We start from the raw sequence: 16,194 nt of genomic DNA, 5'->3' as shown, positions 1-16,194 counted from the left end.
CTCTCTCGTTCTCTCTCTATCTCCGCTTTCTTTCTCTCTCTCTCTCCCTCCTTTCTGTATCTCCTCTCTCTTTCTGTCTCTCTCTCCCTCCTCTCTGTATCTCCTCTTTCTTTCTGTCTCTCTCCCTCCTTCTCTCTCTATCTTCTCTCTCTTTCTGTCTCTCCTCATGATCTTTCTCTCTCTCCTTTCCCTCTGACCTCTGTAACTGCTTCCCTCTTACCCCTAGGCCCTCATGTTGTCTCTTTGTCTCTGTCTCTCCAGAGATCTGAAACTGGATAACATTCTGCTGGATGCACAAGGCCACTGTAAACTGGCTGACTTTGGCATGTGTAAGGAGGGGATCCTCAATGGAGTCACCACCACCACCTTCTGTGGGACCCCAGACTACATCGCTCCGGAGGTAACCCACACTTATCTGGAACAGTCTGACAGTACTTAACCACCCATTCATCTGGGACAGTACTCAATCACCCATTCATCTGGGACAGTCCTACATTACTCAACCACCCATTAATCTGATAAAGTCTGAGAGTACTCAACCATCCATTAATCTGGGACAGTCTGACAGTACTCAAACCCCCATTCAGCTGAGACATTCTGACAGTACTCAACCACCCATTCATCTGGCACTGTCTGACAGTACTCAACCACCCATTCATCTGGGACAGTCTGACAGTACTCAAGCACCCATTCATCTGGGACAGTCTGACAGTACTCAACCACCCATTCATCTGGGACAGTCTGACAGTACTCAACCACCCATTAATCTGAGACAGTCTGACTGTACTCAACCACCCATTAATCTGGGACAGTCTGACAGTACCCACCCACCCTTTTATCTGAGACAGTCTGACAGTATTGTATTATTATCATGTACTGTACTCTTTCTATACCCTCTACTCTGCCCTCTCCCTTACTCTTTCATCCATCCATGTTTTACATTTAAAAATTAAATATAACATTTGTCTTGTGTATGAGATGGTGTTACATTGTTTCCTGTCCCCTTATGTGTTTTAGATCCTACAGGAGCTAGAATATGGCCCCTCTGTGGACTGGTGGGCTCTGGGGGTGCTTATGTACGAGATGATGGCTGGTCAGCCCCCCTTTGAGGCCGACAATGAGGATGACCTGTTTGAGTCCATTCTCCACGATGATGTCCTCTACCCAGTGTGGCTAAGCAAGGAGGCAGTCTCCATCCTCAAAGCGGTCAGTGACCTACAGAATACCTACCTGTTCTAATCTGCCTGTATCTCTAACTATCCCTCATTACACTCCTCTTTTTCCCCTTCTCTACCTCTTTTTATTTTCTTCATATCTCTTCCTCTCATTTCTCTGCTTCATCTGTTCGGACACGTTATTGTCTCTAACACCTCCCTTTCCTCCTCCTCCCCCTCCTTGTCATCCTCCTCCTCCTTGTCATTCTTCACCTCCTCCTCTTCCTTTTCCTCCTCCTCCTCATCCTTCTCCTCCACCTCATCTTCCTCCTCCTACTTGTCATCCTCCTCCGCCTCCTTTTCCTCCTCCTCTTCCTCCTCCTACTCCTTGTCATCCTCCTCCTCCTCCTTTTCCTCCTCCTCGTCCTCCTCCTCCTTGTCATCCTTCTCCTCATCTTCTTCTTCCTCCTAATACTCATCCTACTCCTCCTTCTCTTCCTCCTCCTTCTCCTCTTCCTCCTCCTCCTCCTCCTCTTCTTCCTAATCCTCCTTGTCATTCTTCTCCTCTTCCTCCTCCTATTTTTTTCCTCCATGAAATTCTTCTCCTCTTCTTATTCCTCCTAATTCTCCTCCTACTCCTCCTTCTCTTCTCTTCCTCCTCCTCTTCCTTCTCCTTCTCCTCATCTTCCTCCTACTACTTCTCCTCCTCTTCTTCCTAATCCCACTCCTACTTCATCTCTGCTTCCTCCTCCTCATAATCCTCCTCTTCCTCCTCCTCCTCCTTGTCATCCTTCTACCCCTCCTCTTCCTCCTCCACCTCCTCCTAAGCCTCCTCCTCCTGATCCTCTTCCTCCTCCTCCTAAGCCTCCTCCTCCTATTCCTCCTAATCCTCCTCCTCCTCCTCTTCCTCCTCCCACTCCTAGTCATGCGCCTAGTCCTTGTCATCCTCCTCCTCTTCCTCATAATCCTCCTCCTCTTCCTTCTCCTCCTTTTCATCCTACTCCTGCTCATCCTCCTCCTAGTCCTCATTTTCCTCCTCTTCCTCCTCCTCCTCCTAAGCCTCCTCCTCCTGATCCTCTTCCTCCTCCTCCTAAGTCTCCTCCTCCTTCTCTTCCTAATCCTCCTCCTCCTCCTACTCCTCCTCCTCTTCCTCCTTCTTGTTATCCTCCTCCGCCTCCTTTTCCTCCTCCTCCTCTTCCTCCTCCTACTCCTTGTCATCCTCATCCTCATTCTCCTTTTCCTCCTCGTCCTTCTCCTTGTCATCCTTCTCCTCATCTTCTTCTTCCTCCTAATCCTCATCCTACTCCTCCTTCTCTTCGTCCTCCTTCTCCTCGTCCTCCTCCTCCTCCTCTTCTTCCTAATCTTCCTTGTCATTCTTCTCTTCCTCCTCCTCCTCCTCCTATTCTTTATCCTCCTTGTCATTCTACTCCTCTTCTTATTCCTCCTAATTCTCCTCCTACTCCTCCTTCTCTTCCTCCTCCTCTACCTCCTCCTTCTCCTCTTCATCTTCCTCCTCCTACTCCTCCTCCTCTTCTTCCTAATCCCACTCCTAATTCATCTCTGCTTCCTCCTCCTCCTCCTCCTAAGCCTCCTCCTCCTGATCTTCTTCCTCCTCCTCCTCCTCCTCTTCCTCCTCCCACTCCTAGTCATCCGCCTAGTCCTTGTCATCCTCCTCCTCTTCCTTCTCCTCCTTTTCATCCTACTCCTGCTCATCCTCCTCCTAGTCCTCATTTTCCTCCTCTTCCTCCTCTTCCTCCTCCTAAGCCTCCTCCTGATCCTCTTCCTCCTCCTTCTAAGTCTCCTCCTCCTTCTCCTCCTAATCCTCCTCCTCCTCCTACTCCTCCTCCTCTTCCTCCTCCTAAGCCTCCTCCTCCTGGTCCATCGCGTCCTGCATTTACTTTGGCAGTCTGTCTCTCCAGAGATCTGAAACTGGATAGCATCCTTCTGAATGCAAAGGGCCACTGTAAGCTATATGTTTGCAAAGCCTTGTGGGAAAGCAGGTGTGTTTGTCTTGGACCGGCCTGTTTCACTCTGTGATCAGTCTCACTGGTCCTTTGGTCACATTACCCAACCCTGCGGTCCTAATGGTCACATTACCCAGCCCAGTGGTCCTAATGGTCACGTTACCAAGTGATACTACTGGTCACATTACCCAGCGATCCTAATGGTCACATTACCAAGCGATCATACTGGTCACATTACCCAGCAGACCCATTACCCAGCGGTCCTACTGGTCACATTACCCAGCGGTCCTAATGATCACATTACCCAGCCCAGTGGTCCTAATGGTCACATTACCCAGCCCAGTTGTCCTACTGGTCACATTACCCAGCCCAGTGGTCCTTCTGGTCACATTAACCAGCCCAGTGGTCCTACAGGTCACATTACCCAGCCCAGTGGTCCTAATGGTCACATTACCCAGCCCAGTGGTCCTAATCGTCACATTACCCAGCGGTCCTAATGGTCACATTACCCAGTGATCCTACTGGTCACATTACCCAGCGGTCCTAATGGTCACATTACCCAGCGGTCCTAATGGTCACAATACCAAGCGATCCTACTGGTCACATTACCCAGCGGTCCTAATGGTCACATTACCAAGCCCAGCGGTCCTAATGGTCACATTACCCAGCCCAGTGGTCCTAATGGTCACATTACCCAGCCCAGCGGTCCTAATGGTCACATTACCCAGCGGTCCTAATGGTCACATTACCAAGCCCAGCGGTCCTAATGGTCACATTACCAAGCCCAGCGGTCCTAATGGTCACATTACCCAGCGGTCCTAATGGTCACATTACCAAGCCCAGCGGTCCTAATGGTCACATTACCCAGCCCATCGGTCCTACTGGTCACATTACCCAGCCCTGCGGTCCTAATGGTCACATTACCCAGCCCAGCGGTCCTAATGGTCACATTACCCAGTGATCCTACTGGTCACATTACCCAGCGTTCCTAATGGTCACATTACCCAGCGGTCCTAATGGTCCATTACCAAGCGATCCTACTGGTCACATTACCCAGCGGTCCTACTGGTCACATTACCCAGCGGTCCTAATGGTCACATTACCAAGCCCAGCGGTCCTAATGGTCACATTACCCAGCCCAGTGGTCCTAATGGTCACATTACTCAGCCCAGCGGTCCTAATGGTCACATTACCCAGCGGTCCTAATGGTCACATTACCAAGCCCAGTGCTCCTAATGGTCACATTACCCAGCCCAGCGTTCCTAATGGTCACATTACCCAGCGGTCCTAATGGTCACATTACCCAGCGGTCCTAATGGTCACATTACCCAGCCCAGCGGTCATTATGGTCACATTACCCAGCCCAGCATTCCTAATGGTCACATTACCCAGCGGTCCTAATGGTCACATTACCCAGCCCAGCGGTCCTAATGGTCACATTACCCAGCGGTCCTAATGGTCACATTACCCAGCCCAGCGGTCCTAATGGTCACATTACCCAGCCCAACTGTCCAATGGCCACAGTATCCAGCTCAGTGGTCCTAATGATCACATTGCATATTCCAGCGGTCCTAATGGTCACATTACCCAGCCCAGCGGTCCTAATGGTCACATTACCCAGCGTTCCTAATGGTCACATTACCCAGCGGTCCTAATGGTCACATTACCAAGCGATCCTACTGGTCACATTACCCAGCGGTCCTACTGGTCACATTACCCAGCGGTCCTAATGGTCACATTACCCAGCCCAGTGGTCCTAATGGTCACATTACTCAGCCCAGCGGTCCTAATGGTCACATTACCCAGCGGTCCTAATGGTCACATTACCAAGCCCAGTGCTCCTAATGGTCACATTACCCAGCCCAGCGTTCCTAATGGTCACATTACCCAGCGGTCCTAATGGTCACATTACCCAGCGGTCCTAATGGTCACATTACCCAGCGGTCATAATGGTCACATTACCCAGCCCAGCGTTCCTAATGGTCACATTACCCAGCGGTCCTAATGGTCACATTACCCAGCCCAGCGGTCCTAATGGTCACATTACCCAGCTCAACTGTCCTAATGGGCACATTATCCAGCTCAGTGGTCCTAATGGTCACATTGCATATTCCAGCGGTCCTATTGGTCACATTACCAAGCCCAGCGGTCCTAATGGTCACATTACCCAGCCCAGCGGTCCTAATGGTCACATTACCCAGCCCAGTGGTCCTAATGGTCACATTACCAAGCCCAGCGGTCCTAATGGTCACATTACCCAGCCCAGTGGTCCTAATGGTCACATTACCCAGCCCAGCGGTCCTAATGGTCACATTACCCAGCGGTCCGAATGGTCACATTACCAAGCCCAGCGGTCCTAATGGTCACATTACCCAGCCCAGTGGTCCTAATCGTCACATTACCCAGCCCAGCGGTCCTAATGGTCACATTACCAAGCCCAGCGGTCCTAATGGTCACATTACCCAGCCCAGTGGTCCTAATCGTCACATTACCCAGCCCAGTGGTCCTAATGGTCATATCTTAACAATGACCACAGAGCAGACCTGTCTGCACCACTTGACTGTCTCAACCTCTCACTCTTGCTCTTTCACCTCCATTTCTCTCTTCCTTGCATTTACTTCATGGCCTCATGCTCCCAAGGGGGCCAAGGGGAAAAAGTCAAGTAAGTTTAGTACATTTAATTTTCTTCCTCCTTTATTCATCGTCCTGTTTTCCTGTCATGTAGTTCATGACGAAGAGTCCAAACAAGCGTCTGGGCTGTGTGATCACCCAGGGCTTGGAGGAGGCCATCAAGGTTCATCCCTTCTTCAAGGAGATGGACTGGGTTCTGCTGGAGCAGAAGAGGGTCAAACCACCCTTCAAACCTCGCATTGTGAGTATCACCACACATAGCCCAGACCATGTAGGATGAAGTTGCCTGTAGATGCTGATCTTGGTTCAGTTTAGCATTATCCACACGAATGGTCAAGGTTAGGATTGGGGCAGGGGAAACTGATCCTAGATCTGCACCTAGGGTAGACTTCACCCCGGAGTGTGTCTGAGGTCTTAGGGAACATATCATGCTGTAGGTTTTAGGGCCCCTGATGTTCCACCCTCACCATTATCAACCCCTAACCTTTAGCATACTAAATATCACCAAAGCTTCAATCTTAATAGTATGTTGAGAACTCTGGAACCTAGTTTTATTTAACCTTCATATAACATGACCCGGAACAACTCCTGGGCTCTGGTATGGTTATGTGGTTAGGACTTTGCTGATAGCTACTTTATTGAGGGAAAATGTACTTACTATGACTTAGATACACTATATAACACAAGTATGTGGACACCTCTTCAAATTAGTGGATTCAGCTATTTCAGTCACAGCAGTTGCTGACAGGTGTATAAAATTGAGAACACATCCATGCAATTTCCATAGACATACATTGGCAGTAGAATGGCCTTTACTGGAGAGCTCAGTTTCTTTCAATGTGGCACCGTCAAAGTATGTCACCTTTCCAGCAAGTCAGTCTGTCAAATTTCTGCCCTGCTAGAGCTGCTCTGGTCAATTGTAAGTGCTGTTATTGTGAAGTGTAAACGTCAAGGAGCAACAACAGCTCAGCAGAAAAGTGGTAGGCCACACAAGCTCACAGAACAAGACAGGTGAGTGCTGAAGCACGTAGCGGTGAAAAATCATCGGTCCTTGGTTGCAACACTCAGTACCAAGTTCCAAACTGCCTCTGGACGCAACGTCAGCACAAGAACTGTTCATCAGAAGCTTCATGAAATGAGTTTCCATGGCCGAGCAGCCGCACACAAGCTTAAGATCAGCATGCGCAATGCCAAGCGACGTCTGGAGTTGTGTAAAGCTCGCCGCCATTGGACTCTGGAGCAGTGGAAACACGTTTTCTGGAGTGATGAATCACACATCTGGGTTTAGCAGATGCCAGGAGAATGCTACCTGTCCCAATGCATAGTGCAAACTGTGATGTTTGGTGGAGGAGGCTGTTTTTCATGATTCGGGCTAGGCCACTTAGTTACAGTGAAGGGAAATCTTAATGTTACAGCATACAGTGACATTCTAGACGATTCTGTGCTTGCAACTTTGTGGCCACAGTTTGGGGAAGGATCTTTATTGTTTCAGCATGACAATGCCCCCGTGCACAAAGCAAGGCCAATATAGAAATGGTTTATTGAGATCGGTGTGGAAGAACTTGACTGGCCTTGACCTCAACCCCATCGAACAACTTTGGGATGAATTAGAATGCTGACTGCGAGCCAGGCCTAATCGCCCAACATCAGTGCTCGCTGTTGTGGCCCAACATGCTGTTGTGGCTGAATGGAAGCAAGTCCCCGCAGCAATGTTCCAACATCTAGTGGAAAGCCTTCCCAGAAGAGTGGAGGCTGTTGTAGCAGCAAAGGGGGGACCAACTCCATATTAATGCCCATGAGTTTGTTATGAGATGTTCGACGAGCAGGTGTCCACATACTTTTGGTCATGTAGTGTATGTGGTTGTCCCATCTAACTATCTGAAGAATGCACTAACTGTAAGTCACTCTGGATAAGAGTGTCTGCTGAATGACTCAAATGTAAATGACCTGTATAGCTAGATACCTGCTGGGCATGGGGTACTATGAAATACCTAATGGAGTGTGAGGGGAAGGGTATGTCCTGTTTCCATTCACACAGAGAGGGGACGATGAGCACCTCAACGAATCACACAACGTGATCACTCCATCCAAATCTATATGTTAATCAGCCTTGTTTTATCATTACTTTATCAAATAAGGTCTCATTTTTTGGCAGTCATCATCCTGTACTATCTGACTCTCATGCTCCTTCCTTCCTTCCTTCCTTCCTTCCTTCCTTCCTTCCTTCCTTCCTTCCTTCCTTCCTTCCTGCTCCTGTACAGAAAACCAAAAGGGACGTGAACAACTTTGACCAGGACTTCACTCGCGAGGAACCTGTCCTCACCCCAGTAGAAGACGCCATTATTAAGCAGATCAACCAAGACGAGTTCAAGGGTTTCTCCTACTTTGGAGGGGAGGAGAATCTGTCCTAAGGCCTGCACACACACCAACACACACACACACACCAACACACAAACAAACACGTATAGACACACATACATGCAGGAACACTGACACACGAATTTAAGAACACACATACAAACATACATACATACATGCAAACCCATGTATTTTCTCCCATGCAGACATACAGAATTATAAAATACACACAGAGTAAATTATTACTTTCACACACTCATATAAAACTCCGGCCATTAGGGCGTCAGATTAGTACCAACTTCAAAACCTAAACCAGACCATCTACAGCGCTCTACCAGTATCTGTCTGTATGTCTGTCTGTCCATCAGTGCATGTTTTCTAAGTTACAAACCAATGTAATTCAAGAGTAGGTCAGATAGGAAGCCCATCTGCTTTATTATCAAGGTCCTATTGGCTCGTCCAGATCTGAGTGGTGGATCAAACCACACTCCTTGTGGTGGAGGGTGGCCCTAGGATTGGCCCCCTGACACTGAATATAGCCTGGCCTTGCCCCACTGGCCCGGGCTGATAACAGTGATGAAAGCTCCTCACAATCCAGCCCCAGATTGTCACAAGGCCCTTTCCAGTGGACTATGAAATGTACAGGGAATGTTTGTGTGACGGTGTCAACTTTTTGTGTATATAAGGATTTATAGGTCAGGGGTTATGTGTGCTTTGGGCAGGGGTCTTGTTCGACATGGTCTCCTTACAATAGATCAGACTTTCAACTGTTTCGTCAACCATCCTAGTTCCTCAGTGAGTATATGATACTGAAATAATTATATTATTATATGAATCTGTAATTTCTTAAGCTGTCCTGTAAATTTCTCATTGTACTAGAATGTCCTCCTCCTCTGCCATGTTTAAACTGGATGTACTAGAATGTCCTCCTCCTCTGCCATGTTTAAACTGGAAGTACTAGAATGTCCTCCTCCTCTGCCATGTTTAAACTGGATGTACTAGAATGTCCTCCTCCTCTGCCATGTTTAAACTGGAAGTACTAGAATGTCCTCCTCCTCTGCCATGTTTAAACTGGATGTACTAGAATGTCCTCCTTCTCTGCCATGTTTAAACTGGAAGTACTAGAATGTCCTCCTCCTCTGCCATGTTTAAACTGGATGTACTAGAATGTCCTCCTCCTCTGCCATGTTTAAACTGGAAGTACTAGAATGTCCTCCTCCTCTGCCATGTTTAAACTGGATGTACTAGAATGTCCTCCTCCTCTGCCATGTTTAAACTGGATGTACTAGAATGTCCTCCTTCTCTGCCATGTTTAAACTGGATGTACTAGAATGTCCTCCTTCTCTGCCATGTTTAAACTGGATGTACTAGAATGTCCTCCTCCTCTGCCATGTTTAAACTGGAAGTACTAGAATGTCCTCCTCCTCTGCCATGTTTAAACTGGATGTACTAGAATGTCCTCCTCTGCCATGTTTAAATGCACAAAAAAAAACGAATCCATAGAACCAATGATTGTATTTAAAAAAGCTAAAAAACCAATTGGTTCTCAGTGTCAATAAAAAGAGAAGCCTGTTTCAAAGTTTCCTCAAGATCAAAACGACGGCAGAATTAGAACAAGTCCATGTACAGTACATCAAATGCCCATTGTGTGTAGCTGCAGATCAGTTACATATTGTAGATATGCCCACAGTGTTATGGTAGTCTAGCTTCATGTATTCCAAATGAATGTCATGGGTTTCAATGTGGACGAATGTGCTTGTATGCATGAGTGATGGTGGGGATGCAACTGAATGTATCGTGTGTGTGTGTGTGTGTGTGTGTGTGTGTGTGTGTGCTTGTGCGACATAGGCAGTGGGTTCATGAGAAGGGCCCTCTTGAAGCTTTAACATTTCATTGTGTGTTTTATTTCATTGTGTGTTTTATTTCATTATGTGTTTTATTTTATTGTGTGTTTTATTTCATTGTGTTTTATTTCATTGTGTGTTTTATTTCATTGTGTGTTTTATTTCATTGTGTGTTTTATTTCATTGTGTGTTTTATTTCATTGTGTTTTATTTCATTGTGTGTTTTATTTCATTGTGTGTTTTATTTCATTGTGTGTTTTATTTCATTGTGTGTTTTATTTCATTGTGTGTTTTATTTCATTGTGTCTGTTTTATTTCATTGTGTTTTATTTCATTGTGTGTTTTATTTAATTGTGTCTGTTTTATTTCTTTGTGTGTTTTATTTTATTGTGTGTTTTATTTGTCGTGATTTTACTGGATTGTCTTGTTGCTCAGTGTCTGAAATCCTGGATTTCCCTGCTATGCAACAAGACTCACAATCATGTGGGGGAAGGCATCACCAGATAGCTGTGTCTTTCCCTCTGTACAGACCACCTTGTATATAGAAGCCTGTGGACTTCTTGGAGAAATAGAGGTATCATCTATTGCATGGTTATGCATATGATGTTATTGTGTATTAGTAGAATATGAAAAAGTGACAATGTCCATGTGCAATATTCTATGTCTGTCTGTCTGTTTTTGGTTTCCTTTGCTCTCTTGCCAGGTGTCTTCGCTGTTCATCCTCCCACTGACTCTAGCTGTTGTTCTGTATGGTTTTGCATGGCTGTTTTCATTTGCCTGTCGTTAACCCCATTGATAGCCATGTCTATGTGCTTCCTTCAGAGTGTTCCATCAAACCACCTCACCACCCCTCTCCTTGCCCTCTCTCAACTCTTTTGAAGAAAGGTCGACATTTCCTATAGCATATCTCTTTAAAAAGGTCAACATTTCCTATAGCATATCTCTTTAAAAAATGTCAACATTTCCTGTAGCATATCTCTTTAAAAAGTCAACATTTCCTGTAGCATATCTCTTTAAAAGGTCAACATTTCCTGTAGCATATCTCTTTAAAAAGGTCAACATTTCCTATAGCATATCTCTTTAAAAAAGGTCAACATTTCCTGTAGCATATCTCTTTAAAAAGTCAACATTTCCTGTAGCATATCTCTTTAAAACAGGTCAACATTTCCTACAGCATCTCTTTTTAAATAAGGTCAACATTTCCTGTAGCATATCTCTTTGAAAAAAGGTCAACATTTCCTATAGCATATCTCTTTAAAAAAGGTCAACATTTCCTGTAGCATATCTCTTTAAAAAGTCAAAATTTCCTATAGCATATCTCTTTAAAAAGTCAACATTTCCTATAGCATATCTCTTTAAAAAAGGTCAACATTTCCTGTAGCATATCTCTTTAAAAAGTCTACATTTCCTGTAGCGTATCTCTTTAAAACAGGTCAACATTTCCTGTAGCATATCTCTTTAAAAAAGGTCAACATTTCCTGTAGCATATCTCTTTAAAAAGTCAACATTTCCTGTAGCATATCTCTTTAAAACAGGTCAACATTTCCTACAGCATCTCTTTTTAAATAAGGTCAACATTTCCTGTAGCATATCTCTTTGAAAAAAGGTCAACATTTCCTATAGCATATCTCTTTAAAAAAGGTCAACATTTCCTGTAGCATATCTCTTTAAAAAGTCAACATTTCCTATAGCATATCTCTTTAAAAAGTCAACATTTCCTACAGCATATCTCTTTAAAAAGTCAACATTTCCTATAGCATATCTCTTTAGAACATTAATATTACCAAAGGTAGTAAATCTATTGGATTCATGAAGCTTATAGAAACCATCGACCTTCTAATGCATTCAAGCCAAATAACTCTCTGGCCAAGATACTGTATGTGATATTGTAAGCCTACACCAAATCAAGGTAAAGTCAAATCTACTGTCATATTCTGTCAGTAGAACACAAAAAGAACAATGTTGGTTTGTTATGATATTGCAAGTTGTACATTCCATTTTAGAGTAGAAACATGAAAGTAAATAACAGTAGGACTATTTGCAATTGAAGAGGTAGTGTAGTAGTGATAGTATGACTACTGTAGAAGTAGCAGTAGCAGTTGTTATTGTAGTAGTAGTAGTAGTAGTTATTGTAGTATTATTAGTAGCATGTATAACAGTGCTAGTGCTACTAGTAGTAGCAATTATGCTATGGGGAGCAGGAGTAACTGTAGCAACAGTGGTTGTAGCAGCGTTAATAGGTGACGGTATCATGGAATCAACTGTCAAAAAATACTGATGCCCCTGCCCCACACACACCACTGCATGAAGGCCGCTCATACACCCAAAGCAATACTGATGCCCCTGACCCACACACACCACTGCATGAAGGCCTCTCATACACCCAAAGCAATACTGATGCCCCTGACCCACACACACCACTGCATGAAGGCCGCTCATACACCCAAAGCAATACTGATGCCCCTGCCCCACACACACCACTGCATGAAGGCCTCTCATACACCCAAAGCAATACTGATGCCCCTGACCCACACACACCACTGCATGAAGGCCGCTCATACACCCAAAGCAATACTGATGCCCCTGACCCACACACACCACTGCATGAAGGCCGCTCATACACCCAAAGCAATACTGATGCCCCTGACCCACACACACAACTGCATGAAGGCTGCTCATACACCCAAAGCAATACTGATGCCCCTGACCCACACACACCACTGCATGAAGGCCGCTCATACACCCAAAGCAATACTGATGCCCCTGACTCACACACACCACTGCATGAAGGCCGCTCATACACCCAAAGCAATACTGATGCCCCTGACTCACACACACCACTGCATGAAGGCCGCTCATACACCCAAAGCAATACTGATGCCCCTGACCCACACACACCACTGCATGAAGGCCGCTCATACACCCAAAGCAATACTGATGCCCCTGACCCACACACACCACTGCATGAAGGCCGCTCATACACCCAAAGCAATACTGATGCCCCTGACCCACACACACCACTGCATGAAGGCCGCTCATACACCCAAAGCAATACTGATGCCCCTGACTCACACACACCACTGCATGAAGGCCGCTCATACACCCAAAGCAATACTGATGCCCCTGACCCACACACACCACTGCATGAAGGCCGCTCATACACCCAAAGCAATACTGATGCCCCTGACCCACACACACCACTGCATGAAGGCCGCTCATACACCCAAAGCAATACTGATGCCCCTGACCCACACACACCACTGCATGAAGGCCGCTCATACACCCAAAGCAATACTGATGCCCCTGACTCACACACACCACTGCATGAAGGCCGCTCATACACCCAAAGCAACCACACCTTTGAAACAGCTGCACATATGTCAATTAATCACATGACCCCCAACATGAGAACAGTGTTAAAGAGAGGACATTTGTGTTTTGTTTTGTAAGATGGCAGACACCCGTCCTACTCCGACCCATATGGACGGTGTCCCTAGAGGTCCAAAATGCTCCATGCCAAATCCTTAACTCCAAATTTCTATGGTCCTTCTTTTATTGTGTACTTTTGAAACTGTTTGTAAAAGGAAGAAAACAACTCATAGGAAACTCATGTGTCTGTTGTAAGGTCAGTGAAGCAGATGAATGAGTACAATGTACATTGTTGAAGAAGTACATCTGCCGGAATATTATGTGTTTGTTACATACAGTAGAATAAAAGACACAGCGGTGGGCCACATGCATTATATTACTGTATGTACCTCTGTACATGTAGGGTTTCCTAATGGAGACTACTTCTGTAATAAAAGCATGCTCATTTAAGAATATCTATTGGAATGTCTTTTTAATCCAGGACGACACTGATTCTGGGTCTGGGAATCTGGACAATAGTATTGGACTTCTGGTTTCTGTATTGTGAAGCTTTCTATGTACAGTTTGTCACCTGGCTGTTTTATTTTGAAGTCCTTTGTCATTCATTACTGTATGTCATTGTAAGCATTTTGGCTGTGTGCCAAAAGGATGTGAATGTGTACTGTTGGTTTTTGGAACTTATTAAATATAATGATGTCAAATCAAATAGTGCATTTGCTTGTTTTAGGGCTAATTTCTGTTCAGTGATAATCAAAATGTATGCAAAAGATACTCAGGTCTCAATGAGACTCCCTGCTACAATAAAGGTACAAAAGCTCTCTATGAAACACTGTTTACATTGCCAGATTGGGTTGAGTGTATATAGAGTACTGTACAGTGTCCATAAGTGACCACTGTTGGAATGTACTCTGAGATACACACGGTTAAAATGATAACACAATGTGCCATTAATCATTGACTGGTGTTGCCACATTTGGGTATTCTTCCCTTTCAAAGCAAATGTTGCATTCCACACTAGTGTCATGGAAACGGAATATTTAGACCAGGGATGGGCAACTTTGATGGGGGTGGGGGCCACAATAAAACGGAACTCCTCATGAGAGGCCGCAGTTGTTCATGGGTCTGCGTACCCACATCCAAAGTTGTGAAGTTCATTTCATGCAATTCTACTCATTTTGCCATGGGGCGAAGAGAAATGTTGGCAGTTTTTAACATGAAAAACGGATGATCAATGGACCCCAGCCTGGTTGCTTACTACAAGTTTTGATAGCTGCGGCTAGACTAATTTACCAATCTACAAATTGGCTAATTGAGTGACTGGTAATGCAAAACCACATTTTGAAGTTGCACCTTGTGTATTCTATTACTCTAACTCTCAACAGTAAGCTGAGACTCCTTTACCTAACAGCACCTTCTATCTACATTGATCTACTGTTCTGTATCCTAGCATCGCTTCCCTTCCTTCTTTTTTCTACAATATTCAGCAAATATGTTCGAGAAGGATGGCAGTTTATATATTAGTTATAATAGGTCACAGTGACCTAACAATTTTTCACATTTTAGTCATTTAGCAGACACTCTTATCCACAGCAATGTATAGGGGCAATTAGGGTTAAGTGCCTTGCTCAAGGGCCTATCAACAGATTTTTCATTAGTCAGCTCAGTGATTTGAACTAGTGACCTTTTGGTTACTGGCCCAACAATCTTAACCGATAGGCTACCTACTGCCCTCAACTCAGTGAACCTTCAGTTTACTTGTTTAATCCTTGAGGTGAATTATTTGAATCGCAAAGCTGTTTAGACAGGCATCCCAATTCTGATCTTTTGATCACTCTTTGGTCTTTTGACCAATCAGATGCCTGTGCAGCCCATTAACAGTCTGAAGAAAGGTGAAACATCACAGCAGCTGATGTTTTTATCAATACATTTCAGTCGATTGGAATAGATGATTGTCACAGGGTTGATGTTTTTCTTGTTTATCTCATTTTCTGTCTGTCTTTCTCCCTCCCCCTCTTTCACCCTCTCCCCCTTCCACACCCCACTCCCATCCTCTCCCCAACCTCCTCCAAACCCTCCGCCCTCACCCACCCTCTCCCCCTCCTCCTCCACCCCCTTCTCCCATTCTCTCTTCCTTCTACTTTCCCTCCCACTCCTCTCAGCTCTCCCCCTTGCCCTCCTCTCTCCGCCTTCTCTCTCTCCCTCCTCTACCCCTCCATTCTCTCTCCCTCCTTTTTCCCCTACCTCCCCTCCTCTTCCTCTCATCTCCCGCTCCCTCTCCCTCCTCTCTTTCCCTTCTCTCTCCCACTTCTGTCTGTCTGTTGACTCTCTCTCTCCCTCCTCTCTCCCATACAATATATTTTACAGTATGTTTTGCTCATCAAAGTGTCAGTAGTTAAGGACAAGACTATGTATATCACATCTGAAATGTCAAAATTTAAAAATAAACATCTTCCTCAACATTTCGGAATGGGTAAACAAGCAATGGTATCTCAGCCATTGACTAAAACAGTTATTTCTTCAGGAAATTATTTTTTAGTAGAACCATATTTAAAGACAGCAGAGACTAGTGTGGACTTTGAATGCCCCAACTGGCCCCTACTGGCTGGCATGAATGACAGGTTTCCATCACCATACTAGCACATGAACAAATAAAAGGATCGGAGGTTGACATACTTATCTGCACAATGCAAGGCCAATAAGTTCATCACTGACATGTACCTACACAACAGAATGTACAGGGCAAGTCGACTCAAAGGTGTAGACCTACCAGTGACAGTATAAAACAGCGAAACAATCAGTGTAGGGGGTTGGGTTATTTAAGGCGGTTCTACACAGCATTTTCACCAATCACTGTGGTCAGATTGACTGAGCGAC

The 16,194-nt window shown here is 45.2% G+C and overlaps 1 protein-coding gene across 1 annotated transcript in view; it reads left to right on the top strand.

Moving 5' to 3' along the window:
* The window catches only part of LOC115121610 (protein kinase C epsilon type-like), a 225,878-nt gene extending 212,765 nt beyond the window's left edge, over positions 1–13,113 (top strand). The window contains 4 exon segments of the mRNA XM_065013213.1: positions 262–400; positions 1,018–1,206; positions 5,844–5,990; positions 8,011–13,113. Of these exon segments, the coding sequence (XP_064869285.1) occupies positions 262–400; positions 1,018–1,206; positions 5,844–5,990; positions 8,011–8,160 (625 nt within the window). The 3' untranslated portion in view covers positions 8,161–13,113.
* Positions 13,114–16,194: the final 3,081 nt, after the last annotated feature.

The sequence above is a fragment of the Oncorhynchus nerka genome, linkage group LG28 (genome assembly GCF_034236695.1).
Source record: "Oncorhynchus nerka isolate Pitt River linkage group LG28, Oner_Uvic_2.0, whole genome shotgun sequence".
In the NCBI taxonomy this organism is placed as follows: domain Eukaryota; kingdom Metazoa; phylum Chordata; class Actinopteri; order Salmoniformes; family Salmonidae; genus Oncorhynchus; species Oncorhynchus nerka.
Note: the sequence above shows the minus strand (reverse complement) of the source record. Positions and strands in the feature narration are given on the sequence as shown.